Below are 21,294 nucleotides of genomic sequence, written 5' to 3' on the forward strand. Positions count from 1 at the left end.
AGAATGTGCTCAAATAAGAATACTGTATCAAAGATTGGCCAGAATAATTTCTGTGCAATTCCATTGGAAGATTATATTTTGAGCAAAGGAAATCATCTCGCTGTTATGGCTGACATGCTGATTTATGATAAAGCTTAGACTCAACTGGAGTCCTGGTTACACAAGGTCACTTGGGTTTCATGACGTGTTATACCTGAGTGCAAAATTACGTTTGATGACCGGAGCCTTCAAAAATGATTAAAAGAGATGAAATCCAGTTGCATGACATCAGCTATCAATCAGGAGGAGCAAAAGGAGACAAGATGGCATCGTCACTTCCATCCTGAGTTCAAATAAATGTATTCTGAGATGTTTCTATGGTCTGGATGGAAATACTTTTCATTGTGATTGATTACTATTCAAAGTGGATAGAGGTAAAATGAGTATATTGCTTAAGATAATACTGGGCAAGTCAGATCCTTCACTTAATAGATCACAAGATTTAATTTTTGCAGTTAGTCACTGTGATGGTCAGTCACTGACACATTTTTGTGAGTTGAAAGTGTGAAGACACATTTTTTACTTCAAAAGAATGCAGGTTTGTTGCTTCAAAGATAAGAACCAACCTTATCTATCGGATCTGTTGTTTCAACTTTTTCCCAGCAATAGCATTCTCAGGCACTCAATTCCACTCTATCTTAACTCTTTGATTTCTGACCTAAGTGACTCTCTTCAGTTCTAATGGCCTAGTGATTTCTTTCTAGTTCTACTGCCTTCAACCTCCTTTGATAGCTTGAAAGATTAAACACAATCTCTCTCACAACTTGGACTGCTGAAATAGCTTCAAGCCACTTGATAAACCACTTTATCTTTTGTTGGAGTGAAAGTATTCTGCTACACAGAGAAATATGTTTCCTTTCATGGGGGTTATGGATAGGGTAAATAGACAAGGTAATTTCCTTGGAATGGGGTCCAGAACCAGAAGGCATAGGTTTAGGGTGAAAAGAGAAAAATTTAAAAGGGATCTAAGGGGCAACTTTTTCACATAGAGGGTGATGGATGTATGAAAAGAGCTGCCAGAGGAAGTGATGGAGGCTGGTACAATTACAACATTTAAAAGGCATCTGGAAGGATATATGAATAGAAAGGGTTTAGAGGGACGTAGGCCAAGAACTAGCAAATGGAACTAGATTAAGTGAGGATATCTGGTTAGCATGGATGAGTTGGACCAAAGGATCTGTTTCCATATTATACTTCTCTATGACTCTATGATCTCAAACTACTATGGTCTATATTCCCTATATATCATATGCATTCAAGACTATAAACACTTCTTTGATCAGTACAACAGGTATTCTGTTGGGCACTTAAGATAAATCTGCTTAGACAGGGTTGTTTAACTCATTGTTCCAAATGAGTTAAGGATTTCTAAAAATGCTTTCACTGAACTGAAACCATCATCTATTTTACCTCTTTTTTTGAAATCTACATTCTTTGATGATCATACTACTTTATTATAATACAGTCACACCACTGAAGTTCTGTATTATTGAATGAAATTTTGTCACAAATTGGATTTCTCACTTATTCATTTTTCTTCATTATTGAAAACTGTGAACATTTTACTGAATCATCTAGGTTAATGCATATGACTAACTTTCCGTGATTCCTACAAACTGATAGCGAGGTAAACAGTTGGGTTTGGATGGTAAAAGATTCATTAAAAGAGATTTCATTAACATCTTCGCTAAATTATTGTTCTACCTTCTCCATGATGGTCTGGCTCTATGCAAGCCTTTGATAGGAAGAAATCTGCAGATTGTTTGGCATAAATTAATACCATGCCCCACAACAACAAATTTTGACAAAGTGAAAGAGGAGGATGATGAGTATTGTTGAAGTCAAATGCAGAATTACAATATTGTCACAGAGTACACCTGATCTGCAACTTGGAGAACGTGTGGATTGGCAATCAGAATCATCAAGGCCAGGTTCTCGAGAGAACACTACACTATAATAGTGTTGTGTGAGGACAGAAAAACAGAATTATGTGAATAAACGGAATGCACTAGTTACCACAAGGAAGCAACCATCTGAACAGTTGACCATTTCTTCAAGAAATCTGGAAGATATTTTGTACAGTCAATTGGTATTGTATAATTATTCTGTCTAACAAAGCTAAGACAGTTTGAATTCTTAATCACCAAGAGAGCTGAGAACAATGTTCCCTCTAAGTTTAGTTGTTACTTCAGGGATTTCAGAGTTCTTTGATTGGTACATTTAAATGTGAGCGGAAGTCATACGGCAGAAGGTGGAGTGTGTGTGGAATGTCTCAGTGATCATGCATCTTGCAGAGAACATTGGCCTTGAAGACCACCAGCTGGATTGATGAAACCATAATGGGAATGAGGAGAAGACCTCTACACTCTTTGGAGTCATGCACAAAAGAAAATGGCTTTGAATGTTTGAAGTCAGTTATCTCAGTTCCAGGACACCTCAGTTGGTGTTTCTCAGGGTAGTGTCCCAGGTCCAATATCTTCAGCTGCTTCATAATGAATATCACTCCATCAATAATCTTCCTTCTATCAATAATCTCTCCATCAGTACGTCAGAAGTGGGCATGAGTATTAATGATTGTAGAATGTTCAGCGCCATTTGCATGTCTTCAGTTTCAAAGTAGTCCATATCCATGTGCAGCAGGACCTGAAAATACCCAGGTTTGGGCTGACGAGTGCCAATTAATGTGTCTACCATGCACATGCCTCCCAGTGATCATCAACCAGAGAGAAACTGACCAACTGCTTCTTGACATTCAATGGCATTACCATTAACAAGTCCTCAACTTTCAGCATTCTGGAGATCATCATTGATCAGAAACTGAACTGGCTGGCCATAATAAATATTGTGGCTGCAAGAGCAGGTTATAAACGGGAAGTCCTGCATAGAATAAGTTTCTTCCTGACTCCCCAAAGCTTGTTCAAGGCCCAAGGCACGTGTGTGATGGAATGCATATCACTTGCCTGGATGAATATAGTTCCAATAACACTCATGAAGTTATGCACTTTTTCCCACCCTCAGTGCTTGTCTTTATAATCTTCCTTATTAATATTTCTAGTCCCTCTGTTCTCTTCATCACCTTTGCTGTTCTTTACTTCTTATTTCTCACCAGGGTCTTTGACTCTCAACTTTTGCTTCTTTTCTAATTCTCCCAGTTGCACAACCAGACGGCCGTTTGATTTTGGCTCTTTATCTAAACAAAGATATACTTACAGTGGAGGTAGTTCAAAGAAGATTCACCAGGTTTACCCTGGTTGTGGAAGACTGTTGGGAGGAGAGGTTGAATAGGTTGGGTCTGTATTCATTGGATTTTAGAATGAGAGGTGGCCTTCTTGAAACAGGTTCTTGGGGGACTTGACAAAATATATGTGGAAAGGTTGTTTACCTTTCTGGGAGTGTCTAGGACCAGAGAGCATGGTCTTGGAATAAAACAAATGAGAAATTTCTTCTCTCAGGGTCATGAATTGTGGAATTTCACTGTACTTGTGAATTTTACTGCAGAGGATTGTAGAACCTGGGACATTAATTATATCTAAGACAAAGATGGATTTTTAATCAACAAGTAAGTTGAGGGTTATGGGGTAAAGACTGGAAAGTGGAGTTGAGGGTTATCCGATCAGCCATGATATCATTGAATGGCGGAGGATAGAGTGGACTGAATGGCTTCTGCTCCTACATTTTATGATCTTCGTTATGGCCTTCCTCCACTTTTCCATCCTTGGTTGTGATAAACCTGCTTTCAACCAATGGAACATACTAATTAGTCTTGGTAACAGAATTGAATTAGATTGTGATTTTTTTTGTGTCTTCAGATCATTTGCTCAAAATGTCAATTTGTTTTTTTTATTTCACTAGCTGTGGAAGAGGCTGGAGGGGACTCTTACAAATACAGCTTAAGGGTAAGTTGGAGTGTTTACGAACTTACTTTTGAGAGCAATTTATTTATTAAGGGAAAACTATTATTCGCTACAATTAATCATCTGACCATCAGTATAACTGCACTGGGAGGAATCTTTCAAGAATCCTAGGTTCTGGAATAGTGTCTGAGGATTAGAAAACTACCAGATTAGATGGGTTGCAACTTTGTCACCTGTGATTTTAATGAGTATACTTGTAGCTAAATTGTTATATAATTGGCCAATCAGCACAGATCTTAAAATTTACATACTTGCCCTGACTATTGACCCACAGATTCCTTTCCCCTTGTCCAATCTGAATGTAACATTCTACTGCCTCAGCCAGCGTCATTGAATTTAGGCAAGTGGATGTGTTATTTGGTCAGCCAAATACTGATTGACAAGTTGTGGAAAATCCTTGTATATTTAGAACAGAGAGATTCATGCAACTTAATGAGGTCTTTTAAATGAAACTTAATCATATTTTCCTTTATAGATTTGGAGATGCTGGTGTTGGACTGGGGTGTACAAAGTTAAAAATCACACAACACCAGGTTATAGGCCAACAGGTTTAATTGGAAGCACTAGCTTTCGGAACGTCGCTCCTTCATCAGATGGTTGTCCTTCATCAGGCACAACCATCTGATGAAGGAGCGACGCTCCGAAAGCTAGTGCTTCCAATTAAACCTGTTGGACTATAACCTGGTGTTGTGTGATTTTTAACTTCCTTTACAGACTCTGCTATAACAGTGAAATTCCCATTGTAAATCATTTTTCTTGGTTGGCAATAAAAGTAGATAAATGAACCTGAGGGAGGAAGAAATACCCAGCTTCACATTGAGTGTGGCTGCCCTTGTCATCAAAGTCATATTTGACTGAGTGTACGTTCAAGAGCCCAAGCAAAACTGGAGTCAGTCGCAATCAGTGGAAATCTCTCTGCTGACTAGAATCATACTTGGCATAAAAGAAGGTCACTAATGATTGCACAGTACTTAGCATGCTACATGCTTCTCATAATGAAGCAGTCCATGTCCAAATATCTGGATAGTATCCAGGCTTGGGCTAACAAGGGACCAATAACATGTGCTGCACAAGCACCAGGCGCTGACCGTATCCAGCAAGGGTGAATCTAACCATCATCCTTAGGGATTACCACTGAAGAGAAACTAAATTGCACTAATCATATCAATACTATAAATACAAGAGCAGCTCTTGGAATCTTACAGCAAAATAATTCACCTCCTGACTCACAATCTCTACAGCACAAGTCAAGAGTATGATGAAATAGCCATTATTTGCCTGAAGTGAAGCTCCAACAGATTTAAGAAGTTTACCACTATCCAGGACAAATCAACCCATTGCATTGGCACCATATCCACAAACTCTCAGTCCTTTCTACTCTGGTCAGTAGCAGTAGTGTATACGATCTACAAGATGCATTATAGAATTTCATCTAGGCTGTTTGGATAGCACCTTCCAACACAACTACAACAATTTAGAATTTCCTTCTAAATACTGGCACCAGGTTCTGTATACCAGTTACTCAACAGGACTCCTCTTACTGCACCTTGCAAAGCTATGAACTCTTTGACCCAAAAGGAAAAGGGCAGCAAATGTGCAACAACTTACAAGATCCCCTCCAAGCCACTCACCTTCCTCACTTGGAAATATACTGGCATTCCTTCACTGTCGCTGAGTCAAATTACTGGAACTCCCTCTCTAGCACCATTGTGAGTCTATCTGCATGAAAGGACTGCATTGGCTCAAGAAGGCAGCTCACTACTACCTTTCAAGGGCAACTACACGTGGGCAATAAATGTGGCCTAGTCAGTAGCACCCACATCTCTTGAATGAATGTGAAAAGACTGTTCCAACAACTGAATGTTAATAACTAAAGGATGTACCATTGATGAATTGGTAAAAAGAAAACAAAATTGATGTGAATAACTGTTTTTGTAACAAGTGGTCAGTACTAGAATGTATTGCCAAAGTATGGTTAGCAATTCAGTAGTTGTCTGCAGAATGACGTTGGATAAATGCTTGATGGAGAATTGTTGCCTGAATGTGTAGAAAGACTACTAAATGGGACTACTAACTGGAATGTTATTTGAAAGAACTCCACAGAATTTCTGGGATAAGTTTCCACTTTGTAGATTATGCTGAGCTGTTCAAAGAGAAAAATCTGAAAGTTTCCAATGGGTAAATTTACAAATAAAAATAATACGCTCAGTTCCTCCACTTCCCAAACCCTTAGAATTGAAATTAGGTTTCAATATGAACTTAGAGTAAAACACTGCATATTCTCATTATTTTGCAAATTTTTTTGTTTTTTTTTAGCCATGTACAGAAGTCCTGTTTTTGGACATATTTCACGAATATAGCCAAACACTCACCCCTGTGTTGTTAGAAATGGTTCAAAATCTACATGGTAAGTTCTGTTATATTTTAAAAATAGATATTTAATTTAAATGTAACATAATATTTCATCAGAGAGAATATTTTGATAAGTGCTTTCAAGTCTCTCAAACTAAAATTTGTAAAATGGAAAGTCCCCTTTGGCACCATATTACTCAAATTCAGACTACATGCAAATGGTTTTTGTTTATTGTACAAAATTGTTGGGATATTTTTCTGTGTGAATTTTTTTCATGGATGTCATTTATATATAATATCCAAGGATGTATCAAAATAATTATGCACATTAACAGTATGTTAGAATTTCAACCAATTTTTCTTTTATTTGTTCAAGGGATAAGTGTGTCAATGGCAGGGCCAGTGCTTTGTGCTCATCTGTAATTGTCCTTGGAAATGTTGTGGTGTGCCACAATGTGGTGTGATTGTGGTATTTGTCTGGTGTAGGTATTCCTACAATATTGCTGGGAGAGAGTTTCAGTCTATTGATGCAACTACAATGAAGGAGAAAAAAAACGTATTTACCAATCAAGATGTTTTGTGACTTGTTAGTTTGGGGTTGGGAGGCATACTGTGCATCTACTGCCCTTATTTTACCCTGTGAAAGAAGCTGTAGAGTATTACTTGCGCTTCCCTTGAAATTGGTAAACCTGACAAGCGTGATGCAATGTCTGTACTGCTTCTCACCACATAAGAGGTTTAATGGATTCACCCGACAGATGAACAAAAACACCGAGTGTAATCACATTATTTAATTGTAAGAGGGGTTGGGTTGGGGCTAGTTGGTTATTAGGAGTATCAAATCTGACAAGTGGGAGAGATTGATAATTTCAGGCGGGTGTCAGTTGTCAGGGCTTCGGTTGGAGGGGGTGGGGGTTGGTGGAGGGGTGTAGGTGGCATGCAGTTCAATACTTATCCAGGGGTTAGGATAGATTTTTGATTCACTAACCTTTGTTGGTTAAGTGTTTTGCTTCACTGAGCCAGAACTGCTCGATGTTTCTGACTTTGAGGGGTTTTTATTTTGCAGAGGATTCCAGATGCTCATTGGAAGTTTTAATTTTCCAGGTAGTTCCATTTGAATCAACTATGTCAGGGATTCCTGACATGTATCTTCAGTCTACGCTGCTTGAATGACTCTCTGATCCTTGGAATATTTGGGATTATGTATCATGGGGATCTATTTCATTGGGAATACAGTGTGAATACATGCTTATGATACTTCTGCTATTTGTATACTATTTTTAAGTTAAAACTAATTACCAAATTTTATTGACTATTAGAAGGTAACAAAAAAGGAGCAAGCTAATTCCATTGAGGGCTAAATTCCATGTTTTCTAACATTTTTTATTCTTTATTTCTGTACTTGTATTTGCACTCACTTGAAGTTTAAAAAAAAGCAAAAAGCTATTAATGTTATTTGGAACCATTTTAGTGTGAAAGAGTGAGACAAGGTGGAATTTTTAAAGTGCATCCAGGAGACCTTTTTGTGCCAGTCCACACATCGTCCTATTGAAGATGGGGTAGTGCTAATCTGAGGGAAGGGAGCTGGTCAAATGGCTGAAGTTTCAGTGGTTCGGGACAGTGACTACAACCTTCTAAGTTTCAAAGTCAGGAGAAGGGATAGGGATAATGCAGAAGTCAAGTATCTAAATTGGGCATTTTAATGTCATTAGACTGGATCTGGAAATGTAGACTGGGAGTAGTTGCTTGCAGGTAAGTTTACCTTTGGAAAGTGGGAGTCACTTAAAGTTGTGTAATGAGAATCCAGTGCTAGCATGTAAGGGTAAGAGTTAAGGATATGAGCAGTGGGTCTTGTGAACCCTGGACGTCAAGGCATAGCGAGAGTTTGATAAAGAGAAAAGAAGGAAGCATGTGTTAGATAGCGTGCATTAAAAATACGGACGCCTTTCAAAAGTGCTGAAAGTTTAGGAGAGTGCTTTAAAAAAAACAATTAGAGGGCAGTGATGGGCCACAAAATATCTTTGGAAAACCAGAAGACATTTTATAAGTATGTTAAGGGTTAGAGGATTACCAGGGAAAGAGTGGGGCTTTTTTGAGACCAAAGGGGCAATTTGTGTGTGGAACCAGAGGATGTAGGTGAGATCTGAAATAAATATTTCTTATTTGTATTCACAGTGGATATTATTTGCGATGGTGTGGTCACCACACCATTGGAAGGACCTGAGTATGTAAAGATAATTAAGGAGATGGTTTTAGATGTTTTGGTGGGGTTGAGTAATGTTGTTCCTTTGTTCAAGAAGGGCTGCAGGGATAGGCCAGGTATTATAGACCTGTTAGTCTGACATGAGTGGTAGGGAAATTATTGGAAAAATTCATAAGACAGGATAAATGAAGACTTGGAAAAGTGAGGATTGATCAGCGATGGTCAGAATGGATTTATGAGAGGGAGATAATGAATGACTAATTTAATTCAGTTTTTGACTAAATGTACTGATGAGAGGTTTTGTTTTGATTGGAAGCCTGTGCCCAGCAGTGTACCACAGGTTTCAGGGCTGGGGCTCTTGCTGTTTGTTATGTCTGTTAACGACTTTGATATGAATGTAGCAGACATAAAAATTAATGGTGCTGTTGACAGTGAGTAAGATGGTCTCAGGATACAATCTTATATTGGTCAGCTGGTAGATTATGCAGAACATTGACAAATGGAATGAATCCTGATATATGTGGGATGATGCATTTTGGGAGGTCTAATAAGTGAACGATGTATACAATGAATGGTGGGTTCCTGGGGAGTACTGAGGAACTTGGGGACCTCAGGGCACAAGTCCATAGACTTGGCAAGCTTACCTGCATTAGCTGGGGTGTAGAATATAAAGGACCAAGGAAGTCTTGTTACAGGTTCATAAAACATTGGTTAGTTCCACTGATGCAATACATTGTGCAGTTCTGGTCACCACACCATTGGAAGGACATGATTGCATTGGAGGGATGAAGATTCAGCAGGATGTTGCCTGGGTGGAAAGTCTCCATTACGATGTGTTTGTTTTCTTTGGCACAGAGGAGACGGAGATGGGATCTGATTGAGGTAAAAAATATGAGAGGGATGGGCAGGATTGATCATCTTATCCCTGTGGCAGACATGTCTAAAACTAGAGGGCATAAGTTTAAAGGCGGAGTATGTGGTTTAGAGGAGATCTAAAAAAAGGTTCTTCTTTTACCCATATAGATTGCGCTGCCTCAGAGGGTGGTGGAGGCACGTACTCTCTCAATAATTAAGAAACATCTGGGTGAGTCCTTAAAATTCCAGGGCATAGTAGGCTATGTACCAAGTGCAGGTAAATAAGATTAGTGTAGTTTGTTGTTTGTTCGTCAGCATTGATACAGTGGGCTGAAAGGTCTATTTGTATGCTGTATGACTGTGACTCTATAATCTGAAAACATGTTCTTGGTATTTTTCAGGACCATCCGATGTCGATAATACTGTTGATCTAGTGATCAAAGATGCTGGTATGTTATGTTTTGCAGTATTTTTTCAGCTCAATCAAGAGACAGTATATTCCTTTTAGGGTGAAAGGAAAGGCTGGTAGGTATAGGGAGTGCTGGATGACTATAAAAATTGAGGGTTTAGATAAGAGTGGTGCTGGAAAAGCACAGCAGGTCAGGCAGCATCTGAGGAGCAGGAAAATCGACATTTCGGGCAAAAGCCTTTCATCAGGATGAAACTTCGATTTTCTTGCTCCTTGGAATGCTGCCTGACTTGCTGTGCTTTTCCAGCACCACTCTGGTTTCCAGCATCTGCAGTCCTCACTTTTGCTTAAAGAAATTGAGGGTTTGGTTAAGGAAAAGAAGGAAGCATATGCCAGGTATAGACAGGATAGATCGAATGAATACTTAGGAGAGTATAGAGGCTATAGGAGTATAGTTAGAAAGGGAAATCAGGAGGGTAAAAAAGGGAGATGAGATAGCTTTGGCAAATAGAGTTAAGGAGAATCCAAAGGGTTTATACAACTACATTAAGGACAAAAGGGAGACATTAGGGCCCCTCAAAGATCAGCAAGGCGGCCTTTGTGTGGAGCTGCAGGGGATGGACGAAGATACTAAATGAATATTTTGCATCAGTGTTTACTGTGAAAAAGGACACGGAAGATATAAAATATAGGGAAATAGATGGTGACATCTTGAAAAATGTCCATACTACAGAAGAGGAAGTGCTGGATGCCTTGAAATGCATAAAAGTAGATAAATCTCCAAGACCTGATCAGGTGTCCTCTCGGACTCTGTGGGAAGCTAGGGAAGTGATTGCTGGGCCTCTTGCTGAGATATTTATATCATCAATAGTCACAGGTGAGCTGCTGAGGGTTGGCTAATGTGGTGCCACTGTTTAAGAAAAGTGGCAAGGACAAACCAGGGAACTGTAGACTGGTGAGCCTGACGTCGGTGGTGGGCAAGTTGTTGGAGGGAATCCTGAGGGACAGGATGTACGTGTATTTGGAAAGACAGAGACTGATTAGGGATTGTCCACATGGCTTTGCGCATGGGAAATCATGTCTGACAAACTTGATTGTTACTTTTTCAAAAAATTCAAAGAGGATTGATGTGGGTAGAGCGGTAGACATTATCTATATGCTCTTCAGTAAGGCATTCGACAAGGTTCCCATTGGGAGACTGGTTAGCAAGGTTAGATCTCATGGAATACAGGGAGAACTAGCCATTTGGATACAGAATTGGATTGAAGGTATAAAGCAGTGGGTGGTGGTGGAGGGTTGTGTTTCAGACTGGAGACCTGTGACCAGTGGAGTGCCACAAGGATCGGTGCTAGATCCACTACTTTTCATCATTTGTATGAATGATTTGGATATGAGCATAAGAGGTATAGTTCGTAAGTTTTCAGATGACACCAAAATTGGAGGTGTAGTGGACAGCGAAGAAGGTTGCCTCAGATTACAGCGGGATCAAGTGGGCCAATGGGCTGAAAAGTGGCAGATGGAGTTTAATTTAGATAAATGTGGGGTGCTTCATTTTGGGAAAGCAACTCTTAGCAGGACTTATACACTCAATGATAAGGTCTTTAGAGTGCAGGTTCATAGCTCCTTGAAAGTAGAGTCGCAGGTAGGGAGGATAGTGAAGAAGGTGTTTGGTATGCTTTCCTTTATTGGCCAGAGTATTGAGTACAGGAGTTGGGAGGTCATATGTTGCAGCTGTACAAGATATTGGTTAGGCCACTTTGGACTATTGTGTGCAATTAAGGTCTCCTTCCTATCGAAAGGACTATGTGAAACTTGAAAGGGTTCAGAAAAGATTCACAAGAATGTTGCCTGGGTTGAAGGATTTGAGCTATAGGGAGAGGTTGAATAGGCTAGGGCTGTTTCTCCCTGGAGCGTCGGAAACTGAGGGGTGACCTGATAGAGGTTTGTGAAACCATGAGTAGAGTAAATAGACAAAGTCTTTTCTCTGTGATGGGGGGAGTCCAGAACTAGAGGGCAGAGGTTTAAGGTGAGAGGGGGAAGATATAAAAGAGACCTAACGAACAACGTTTTCATGCAGAGGGTAGTACATGTATGGAATGAGCTGCCAGAGGAAGTGGTGGAGGCCGATACAATTGCAATTTTTAAAAGGCATTTGGATGGGTATATGAAAAGGAAGGATTTGGAGGGATATGGGCCAGGTGCTGGCAGGTGGGACTAGATTGGGTTGGATATCTGGTCGGCATGGATGAGTTGGACCGAAGGGTCTATTTCCATGCTGTCCATCTCTATGACTCTGACTCTAAGTACTGTGGTTAGATCAGTGTTATTGATTTTCATTATATGTTTTATTTTGAAGAAATTACATTGAATTGAACACAAGATAATTTAAGAATGATTTGTCATGACCTTCTGTGAAAGTAGAAGACATAAACTATGCACTTTATATTAATGTTAATAAATTAAATTTATTATGAAATTATTTTGTATTGTTAATACTTCATTTTTCTTAATAGTGTACAATGCAATTGGATTAGCAGCCTATGAACTTTTTGATAGTGTTGACTTTGACCAGTGGTTCAAGAACCACTTACTGGCTGAATTACAGGTTACCCATATAAGGTAAGCTATTGTTGTTTAACTCACTTAAGAATCTATTTTTTAGGTGTTTAAAGACATGTCTAGTGGGATATTGAAGTGTTCGTACAATGCTCTTTAGTTTCTTATTCTGTCTTTGCAGTTAGTAATTGTCTCTTTGGAGTTATTTCAGTTTCACCTTCTGCTGTCTTTGTAATCCCTTCCACTTTGACATTATCTTTCTCAGTTTGGACAATGGAATGTCTAACCTATGGGTATTAGGTACAAATATAATTGGAATCTGTCTGTATTAATGTAATAGGATTGCTATCCAAACAATGTGATGAAAATGTGATGTTGCTTCTCAAAGCAAACCTGCACATTCACAATTTTGCTCAACTAGTAAGATATTGTTATTTATGTTGTGAAATAACTTTACCATCAATAGAAAGATGATGGCAACCAAAACCATGTTTAATTTGAGAATTATCCATTGTTTTTTCTATTATATCTTCTTAATCAATTTCTGTAGTTGATGTGCCAAAGATCTTTACCAATGCTATCGTTGCAGCATCAAATATTTGAAACCACATTTACATTACACATTGAAACCACATTTACATTACACATTGAAACCACATTTACCTGACCTTGGGAAAGTGAACTAAATGCCATATGCTTCTATGTTACTGTAGATCATTGAAAATAAGATGATCCCTGTCTTGGATGCCAAAATACATGTTTCGACTGATATTTTGTCCATAATTATTGCTTCATTTTTCACCTAATAAATTTAGGACTAAATTCTTCTTGTGAGTTGTCTTCATTTTTTCAGCTTAGAAATTAATGTTTAGGTTTATGCTCAGTTCAAAAGTTGCTCCATGGAATTAAGCAGACGAAATGGACCGTATCGCCAAGATGAGGTTGAGTCCGTGATTAAGGAAGTAAATGTAATGTTATCATTTATCTTGGAATATAAAAACAGCGATGTGCTTCTGAGACTTTATAAAGCTCTAGTTAGGCCCCATTTGGAATACTGTGTCCAGTTTTGGGGCCCCACACCTCAAGAAGGACATACTGGCACTGGAGCATGTCCAGTGGAGATTCACACGGATGATCCCTGGAATGGTACGCCTAACATACAATGATCAGCTGAGGATCCTGGGATTGTATTCGTTAGAGTTTAAAAGGTCAAGGGGAGATATAATAGAAATTTACAAGATAATGCATGCCTTAGAAAGGGTGGTGCTGGGAATTTGTTTCCGTTAGGCAGGAAGACTAGGACCTGTGGGCATAGCATTAAAATTATGGGGGGTCAATTTAGAGCAGAAATGAGGAGACATTTCTTCATCCAGAGAGTAGTGGTCCTGCGGAATGCATTGCCACAGAGCACAGTGGAGGCTGGGACAAGGCCAAGATTGATAAATTCTTGATCTTGCATGGAATTAAGAGCTACGGGAGAGTGCGGGTAAGTGGAGTTGAAATGCCCATTAGCCATGATTAAATGGTGGAGTGGATCGATGGGCCAAATGGCTTGACTTCCGCTCCAATGTCTTATGGTCTTATGATACATTAGAGTTCAAACATGCTCATATGAAGCACGGTAGGAGGCTGTTCAGCTTATCAGGTCCATGTCTGTCCCTCCTGTGACACCACTGCTGCTGAAGTCTTTACTCTCAAGCCTTTGTGACCTCTAAAACTTCATTCTTGTGGAGTCCTCTTTCCCAGTTGCTCTTTTTACATAAGTTCTTAACTTATCTGAAAAAAACAGCTACCTGTATCCTATTTTCACCCTGTTTCTCACTTTGTCATTTTCATTGACTTACTGTGAGTATTACTGTTCCAACATAGTAAATTTACTATATTTCTAGCTTTTCTATCACACTTTCTCTTCTTTTAAAAATGATCTCTGAGCTCATATTTTTAACAATCTGAGTTAGTCTGAGCTTCAGTGAACTTAAAGGAATTAGCACAACAGAAAAGTATATTTATATTCAGAAAGGTTCCAGTGTAGAAGAAAAAGTCATAGACATCTAGCAATCTGGGTGTTTTTTCCTGCATGGATCAGCATACATGCAGGAATTTCCGTTATGAATGACTTCAAGGAATGTTTATATAGTAAGCAATTAGGGATGCCTTGTATATAGAGTACCTTGGACATAGTTGTATTTTTGACTATGATGTTCATTTTTTTTAAAGGTTACCTTAAAATATTGAATTTGCGTTGACACATGGGGTAAGGGCCATACTGCCAATGGGAGCATTAAATTCAGACTTGCCCTGATGCATTTGATACTTCAGTAATTTTATTTATGGAGTTCTATCTTGGACTAGAAGAAATCAATCATCCCAGGTTTTTATCTTGCTATGTGCAGATCTAATAGGCCAGCTAAAGTTTGTTTAACTTTCAGACTGATACGTCATAAATCAATTATTAACTTATCAGTGCTTTACAAACATGGGTGCTTGATTGAAGAAATTTTAAATACAGAGTGGAAGAAAACAAAGAGAGTTTTTATGTGTACAACATGCTTTAATGAGGACGGGAATACGATGTGAAGACGTGGTAGTTGAGAAGCATAGAGGGGGTCAAGGATTTGTTCAATTTTAGAAAGGGTGACTGCAGCAGAATTCAAAGGGAAATGAATATAACTGTTGTCAGCATAACTTTATCATGAGGAGCAGCTAGTTAGTTAAATGGCACGTTTGTTGGCAGAAGAGTTGGGAGAACAGTAGAATGGCCTTGTAGGTAAGTTGTATCGAAGGAGGGCATCGTGTTAGGAATTAGGCCAGACCACTCAAAACATTCTTAAGCAGGCAGCCCCAGACCATAACTTTGCAATTTAAGTGTACAGTGAAAATTGCTGGAGTTAGATAGTTAGGTTGACTACTAGATTTTAAAACAGACAAAATTTTATTCACTAAATCACAATGAAACACAAAGAACAGAATAAAGAACCCCTACAGAGCTAAGCCTATCCATCTAGATTTAATTGTGCTGTTCCGAATATACACAGGTCCCAATAAGCAAGCTCCCTTTAAAATCCAGTAGACGGGTTGAAGTTGAAGTTGAAGGACAGACAGAGAGAGTGCGAATTTTCACACAGCTCTCTATTGAACTTCCAACCAGCTGAAGACCTGAACTAAAACTGCTGAGTTGACTACTCCCCTTTCTTTATACAGATCACTTCTAAAACATGACCATTTTGACCTAAGGTCTCATCTGTTTACATATAAACAAAAGGCATCTCAAAATCCTTTCCGTCTCTGTACCAAACCAGCCTGATTGGAGCCCAGCCCGATATATTGCCTCTCTGGAAAATAAAATCAAGGAGTCTCCTTAAGTCAAGGAACAGCTTTTAGAAAAAAAGGGCTAGTTTTGTGACAATCGGAACATCAAAGAGTTGCAATCTTGCTTTTACACCAGGGAAAGCCAACTGAATCTTATCTTGGATGCTGGCTTGGTAGAGTTGGTAAAGACTTAAATGTCATTTTGTTTGAATAATTGATCTGGATAGAACTTTGAAAGTGTTTTATTTCTCTAATGAAATTAGCATCAACATAATTGGGCTAATCCTTCATTATAAGATCTACACCTTCACACAGCTGTTTTTCCAAATTATCTAAACAAACCCAAAAATGAAAAATTGTTTGCTGCATTTTTGTATACGCTTTCTCTTTTCTTCAAGTTATTTTAAGGGCATCCATCAAAAGAAAAGAAGGTTCCACTCAAAACTTGACTCTTGGAAAAGTTTTTCATCAATATTAAGTACATTGTCATCAGTGTCATCTTATTTTCATTTTTTTTTTCTTTTATCCACGCACTTGTAGACTACACCAAGCAGATTTTCTTTTGCTTTGGGTTCAATTTCATAAAACTTTTCCTGAGTCCCTTACACAAAATGTGTGAGAGAATTGGAAAGATTTGCAGATGTAATAAAATCTGTCTATGAATCCTTTAGGCCTTTTGTTCATTTGTGGAGTTGATCTAACAAATAATTCCAAAGTTCCAAAATGAGCACACTCACTAATTCCTCCACTCTGTCCTGCAAATGACGGCTTCCTTCCTAGTTTCAGTTTTTTTGCTGTCATCACTATGAAGTTGATTGATAGCATTGTAATTGAACCAGAACTCTCAGCTACAGGTGAAATAGTCTTTGCACAAACTTCCAAACTGTTGTTGGACAGATATTTTGCTATGGTTGATTCAGGATCTAAAAGTTGAGTATTGTCAATATCGGTCACTCATTTAAGATCTGAGGAATTTCTTTACTCAGATGGTTAATCTGTGGAATTCTTTACTGCAGAGGGGTGTCGAGGGTGGGTCATTGAGACATAGAGTCATACAGCAAGGAGACAGACTCTTCGATCCAACCACCAGAAATGCACTTGATACAAATTCTTTGAGGCTTTATTCATCATAGCTGGCAACCTTAACCAGGCCAAGAGGGTGCTACTAAAATACCATCAACATATCTCCTATCCCACCAGAGGCCCAAAAGTCTTTTGACTATTGCTATACAACTATCAAGGATGCCTACCGCTCCATGCTTTGTACGCACTTTCGAAAGTCAGATCACAATGCTGTGTTCCTCCTCCCAGCTTACAAGTAGAAGTTGAAATATGAGGACCCAGCACAGAAAGTATTACAATGCTGGTATGAGGGAGCAGAAGAATTTCTGAGAGTCTGTTTGTATTTGATGGACTAGTCCATATTCAATAATTCACTGGCCAACTTAGATGAGTATGCCACCACTCTCATGGTCTTCATTAGCAAGTGCATAGAGGACTGCATGCTAAAGAAGTCAATCAGTATGTTCTCCAACCAGAAACCATGGACGAACTGGGAAATCCATTGTCTACTGGAGCCTAGGCGTGTGGTGTTCATATTGGATGACCCGAACCTCCACGATAACCCTCAACAGTGGCGCTCTGCAAGGATGTATACTCAGCCCCCTACTGCTCTCCCATTCATGACTGTGTGGCCAAATTTTGTGCACGTGCTGTATACAAGTTCACTAACGACACCACCATTGCAGGTTGGATATCAAATAATGACAAGACAGAATACAGAAAGGAAGTAGAATGCTTGATGTCACAGTGCAAACATAACAATCTCTGTCTCAATGTCAGCAAAACTGAAGAGTTGATCATCGACTTGCTGAATAAAGGAGGAGGGCATGCCCCTATCTACTTTAATGGAGCAGAGGTGGAGAGGCTCAAGAGCGTCGAGTTCCTAGGAATGACAATAATAAACAATCTGTCCTGGACCTTCCAAGTAGATGCAACAGTCAAAAACGCACAACAACAACTTTTCTTCCCCGAGAAGCTAAGAAAATTCAGCATGTTGCACCATAGAAAACATTCTGTCTGGGCGCATCACAGCTTGGAATGGCAAGTGCTCTGCCCAGGACCATGAGAAATTACAGAAAGTTGTGAACGCAGCCCAGACATCATACAAGCCTACCTTCCATCTATTTACACCTCGTTGCTGTGGAAAAGCAGCCATCATCATTAAAGACACCTTCCACCCCGATTATAATCTCTCCTAACCTCTTCTGTCAGGTAGAAGATACAAAAGCTTAAATACACATACCAACATGTTCATGAACAGCTTCTTCCCTGCTGTTATAAGACGGCTGATTGGATATCTCAAATTTCAAATCTAATTTTGATCTCGCTTTTGTATACCTCCTATAAGCAGCTGTAACTTGTGTATGCCTCGGCTCTGTTCAAACACTCTTATGATCTGTATGTCCTTGTATGTTATATGCCTGTTCTGCACGCAAACAAAACTTGTTGCTGTACTTCGGTACGTGACAACAGTAAATCAAATCTAATCAAAAACTCATCCTGCCAGCCAGATGTTGTGAACTGAACTACTCCTCTGTGCTTGCATTTGGTCCATATCCCTCTAAACCTTACCTGTTTATGTACATGTCCAAATGTTTTTTAAATGTTGTAATTGTACATGCCTCTACCTCTTCCTCTGGCAGTTCATTCAATATAGATACCAATTTCTTTGTAGAAAAAGTAGCCCCTCAAGTCCCTTTTAAATCTTGCCTATCTCACCTTAAACCTATGCCCTCTAGTTTTGACCTTCCCTGCCCTTGGAAAATGATTTTGGATTATCTATGCCCCTCATAATTTTATAAACCTCTATAATGTCACTGCTCAGCCTTCTGAAGTTCCAGGGAAAGTTTCAGCCAATCCAGCCTCTCCTTCTAACTCAAACCTTCCAGATTCGGCCAAATCCTTCTCAAACTTCTCTTTATCATTTCTATCACCCTTCCTATGGCGGGGCAATGAAAACTGTATGCAGTGTTCTAACAGTGGCCTCACCAATGTCTTATACAGCTGCAACATGACACCCCAACTTCTATACTCAATGTCTGAACAAGGTAAGCGTGCCAAACGCCGCCTTACCACTCTGTCTACCTGCAAAGCCTTTTTCAAGAAACTGTGCACCTGCAACCCTCAATCCCCCTGTTAAACAACACTCCCCAGAGCCCTACTATTACAATTATTAAGCATATTCAAGGCTAACCGAGATTTTTAATCAGTAAGCGCATCAAAGCTTTAGGGGGTAAGGGAGGAAATTGGAGTTGGGATTGTTAGATTAACCATGATCTCATTGAATCGTGGAGTAGACTCTATCGGCTGAATGGCCAGCTTTTGCTCTGTTTTATGGTATTATGGACTTGGCATATTTACTCCTTAACCTGTCTTTTTTGAACTCATGTTTTCATCAGCCATCTGTTTCTGGAGCTTTACTTATGGACTTTTAATTTACGCAGCTCTCCATTTCAGCTGAGATGGTTTCAGAGATTGCGAAAATTTTAGCACCTCTGCTGTTGTAGACCTTTTCTCACTGAATGAAGCTGTAATTATAAATACAGAATGTCTGACTTCTCGGTCATTCTGTCTTTCTGTGAACTGGACTTCTGTCGGTAGGCAACAGCATTTTCTTTTTCACCTGTACCCCTTTCGTAAATGACTGAATTATTTTCACCTCAAAGTTTTTAAAAGCATGTATACAATGCATATCTCCAGACATCCCATATTCATACAAATGTAAAATGAAACTAAAATCATGTCCTTTCCTTTTAACACATATGATCGAAATACGGAAGTAACTTAAAGCTATACTTTGAATTTGTATACCTAAAGCCACATTCCGGGATGATATCTTGGAAGAGCCATCAAATGATGCTTTGTGAGTAGAACCTAAAAAATGAAACTGGGTAATCATACTGTTAGGACTGTGTTGTAGACCTCCAACAGTCAGTATGCATGTAGTAAATTCACTAAGACATGTGAAAAATAATAATAAAGTAATTATATTTCTGGGTTTAACCTACTCCAACATTAATTGGGATATTCATTGTATGAAGGATTTTGAGGGAGAAGATTTCTTGATATGTATTTGGTACAGCTATTTACAGGGGATGGTGCAGTGCTGGACTGAATCCTGGGGAATGAAGCTGGGTAGGTGTTTGAGGTGATAGTGGGGGAGCGTTTTCATGATAGTGATGATGACACCATATGTTTTAAGTTTATCATGGAAAAGAAGAAAGATGATCTGAAAAAAGGTTTTGGATTGGTGTGAGGCAGATTTTGTTAACATATGACAGGATCTGGCCAAAATAAACAGAGAACAGCTACTTGAGAGTAACTCTACAGCTGAAGAACAAGAGGCATCCAGAAAGGTAGAGGGATAGTACAAGCACAACATGTTCCCTTTAGAACGTAATGTTGAAGCAAGAAACCCAGAGAACTCTGGATGTGTATACATACTTAGAACTGGATAAAAATGAAAAGGGAGACTTATAATAGGCATAAAGGGGACAAAACAATGAAGGACTTTGAAGAATCTAGGAAGTGCAGGGAAGAGGTTCAAGAAAGCAATTAGGAGAGCAAAAAGGGGGCATGAGAAAACACTAGTGGACAAGAATAGGAGAATCATAAAGTTTTCTACAAATAGATCAAGAGGAAGAGAATAGCCAGACAAGATTAGAACTTATTAGGAAAGAAGGAGACAACCTGTATGTGAAGCCAGAGGACATCAGAGTGTTTAAGAAGAGTTCTTAACATCTGTTTTTACTCTGAAGAAGAAGGATGCAAGCACAGAATCTGAGAAGATGAACTGTAAGTTCTTGGCAGTTTGAAACCAGAGGGTCAATACATCTCAGGATGTATTGGAAGTTTTGGCAGTTTAAATAATGGTCAGATCCACAGGTCCAGATGGGTTCTATCCCAGACTCTTGTTGGAGATGAGGGAGGAAATTTCAGGGGCCCTGGCCCAATTTTTTAAATTGTCTCTGGCCACAGGGGAAGCTCCAGAAGACTGGAGGACAGCTAACGTGGTCTATCTTCACAAGAAGTGTGGTAGGGATAGACCAGGATATCCTAGACCTCTGAGTCTAACATAAATAGGAGGAAAACAATTGGGAAAAAAAATAGTGAAGTAGAAAATTACTCTCCATTTAGAGAGGTAAGGTTTGCTCAGGGATAGTCAGCATGCTTTGACAGATGGAAACCTTACAAATCTGGTGGAATTCTTAGAGGACATAACCAGGTGTTTGGATGAGGTGGTCGATGTGGTTTATATGGATTTCAGCAAGGCCTTTGACAAGGTCCCACATGGGAAACTGATAAAGAAGTTTAAAGCTGATGGGATCCAGGGTGACTTGGCAAGATGGATCCAACATTGGCTTAGCGATAGGAGATTGTTCGTGCAACTGGAGCCTGGTGTCCAGTGATGTACCACATGGATCAGTGCTGAATCCTTTATTGTTTGTGATATTCATAAATGATGTAGTAATAGACTCAAACAGTATGGAAATAGAACTTTTGGTCCAACTCATCCACACTGATTAAGTTTCCCAAACTAATCTCGTCTCACTTTCCTGCATTTGGCCTTTATCCCTCTAAACCTTTCTGCTCAT

General features: G+C 39.2%; 1 protein-coding gene across 1 annotated transcript in view; it reads left to right on the forward strand.

The window, feature by feature from the left end:
* The window catches only part of ipo11 (importin 11), a 476,887-nt gene that overhangs the window by 172,419 nt on the left and 283,174 nt on the right, over positions 1–21,294 (forward strand). Inside the window, exons 12-15 of the mRNA XM_060823716.1 lie at positions 3,892–3,935; positions 6,270–6,360; positions 9,765–9,812; positions 12,286–12,391. Of these exons, the coding sequence (XP_060679699.1) occupies positions 3,892–3,935; positions 6,270–6,360; positions 9,765–9,812; positions 12,286–12,391 (289 nt within the window). The remainder of the gene's footprint in view (positions 1–3,891; positions 3,936–6,269; positions 6,361–9,764; positions 9,813–12,285; positions 12,392–21,294) is intronic.

Source organism: Hemiscyllium ocellatum, chromosome 1 (assembly GCF_020745735.1).
Source record: "Hemiscyllium ocellatum isolate sHemOce1 chromosome 1, sHemOce1.pat.X.cur, whole genome shotgun sequence".
NCBI classification, from domain to species: Eukaryota; Metazoa; Chordata; class Chondrichthyes; order Orectolobiformes; family Hemiscylliidae; genus Hemiscyllium; species Hemiscyllium ocellatum.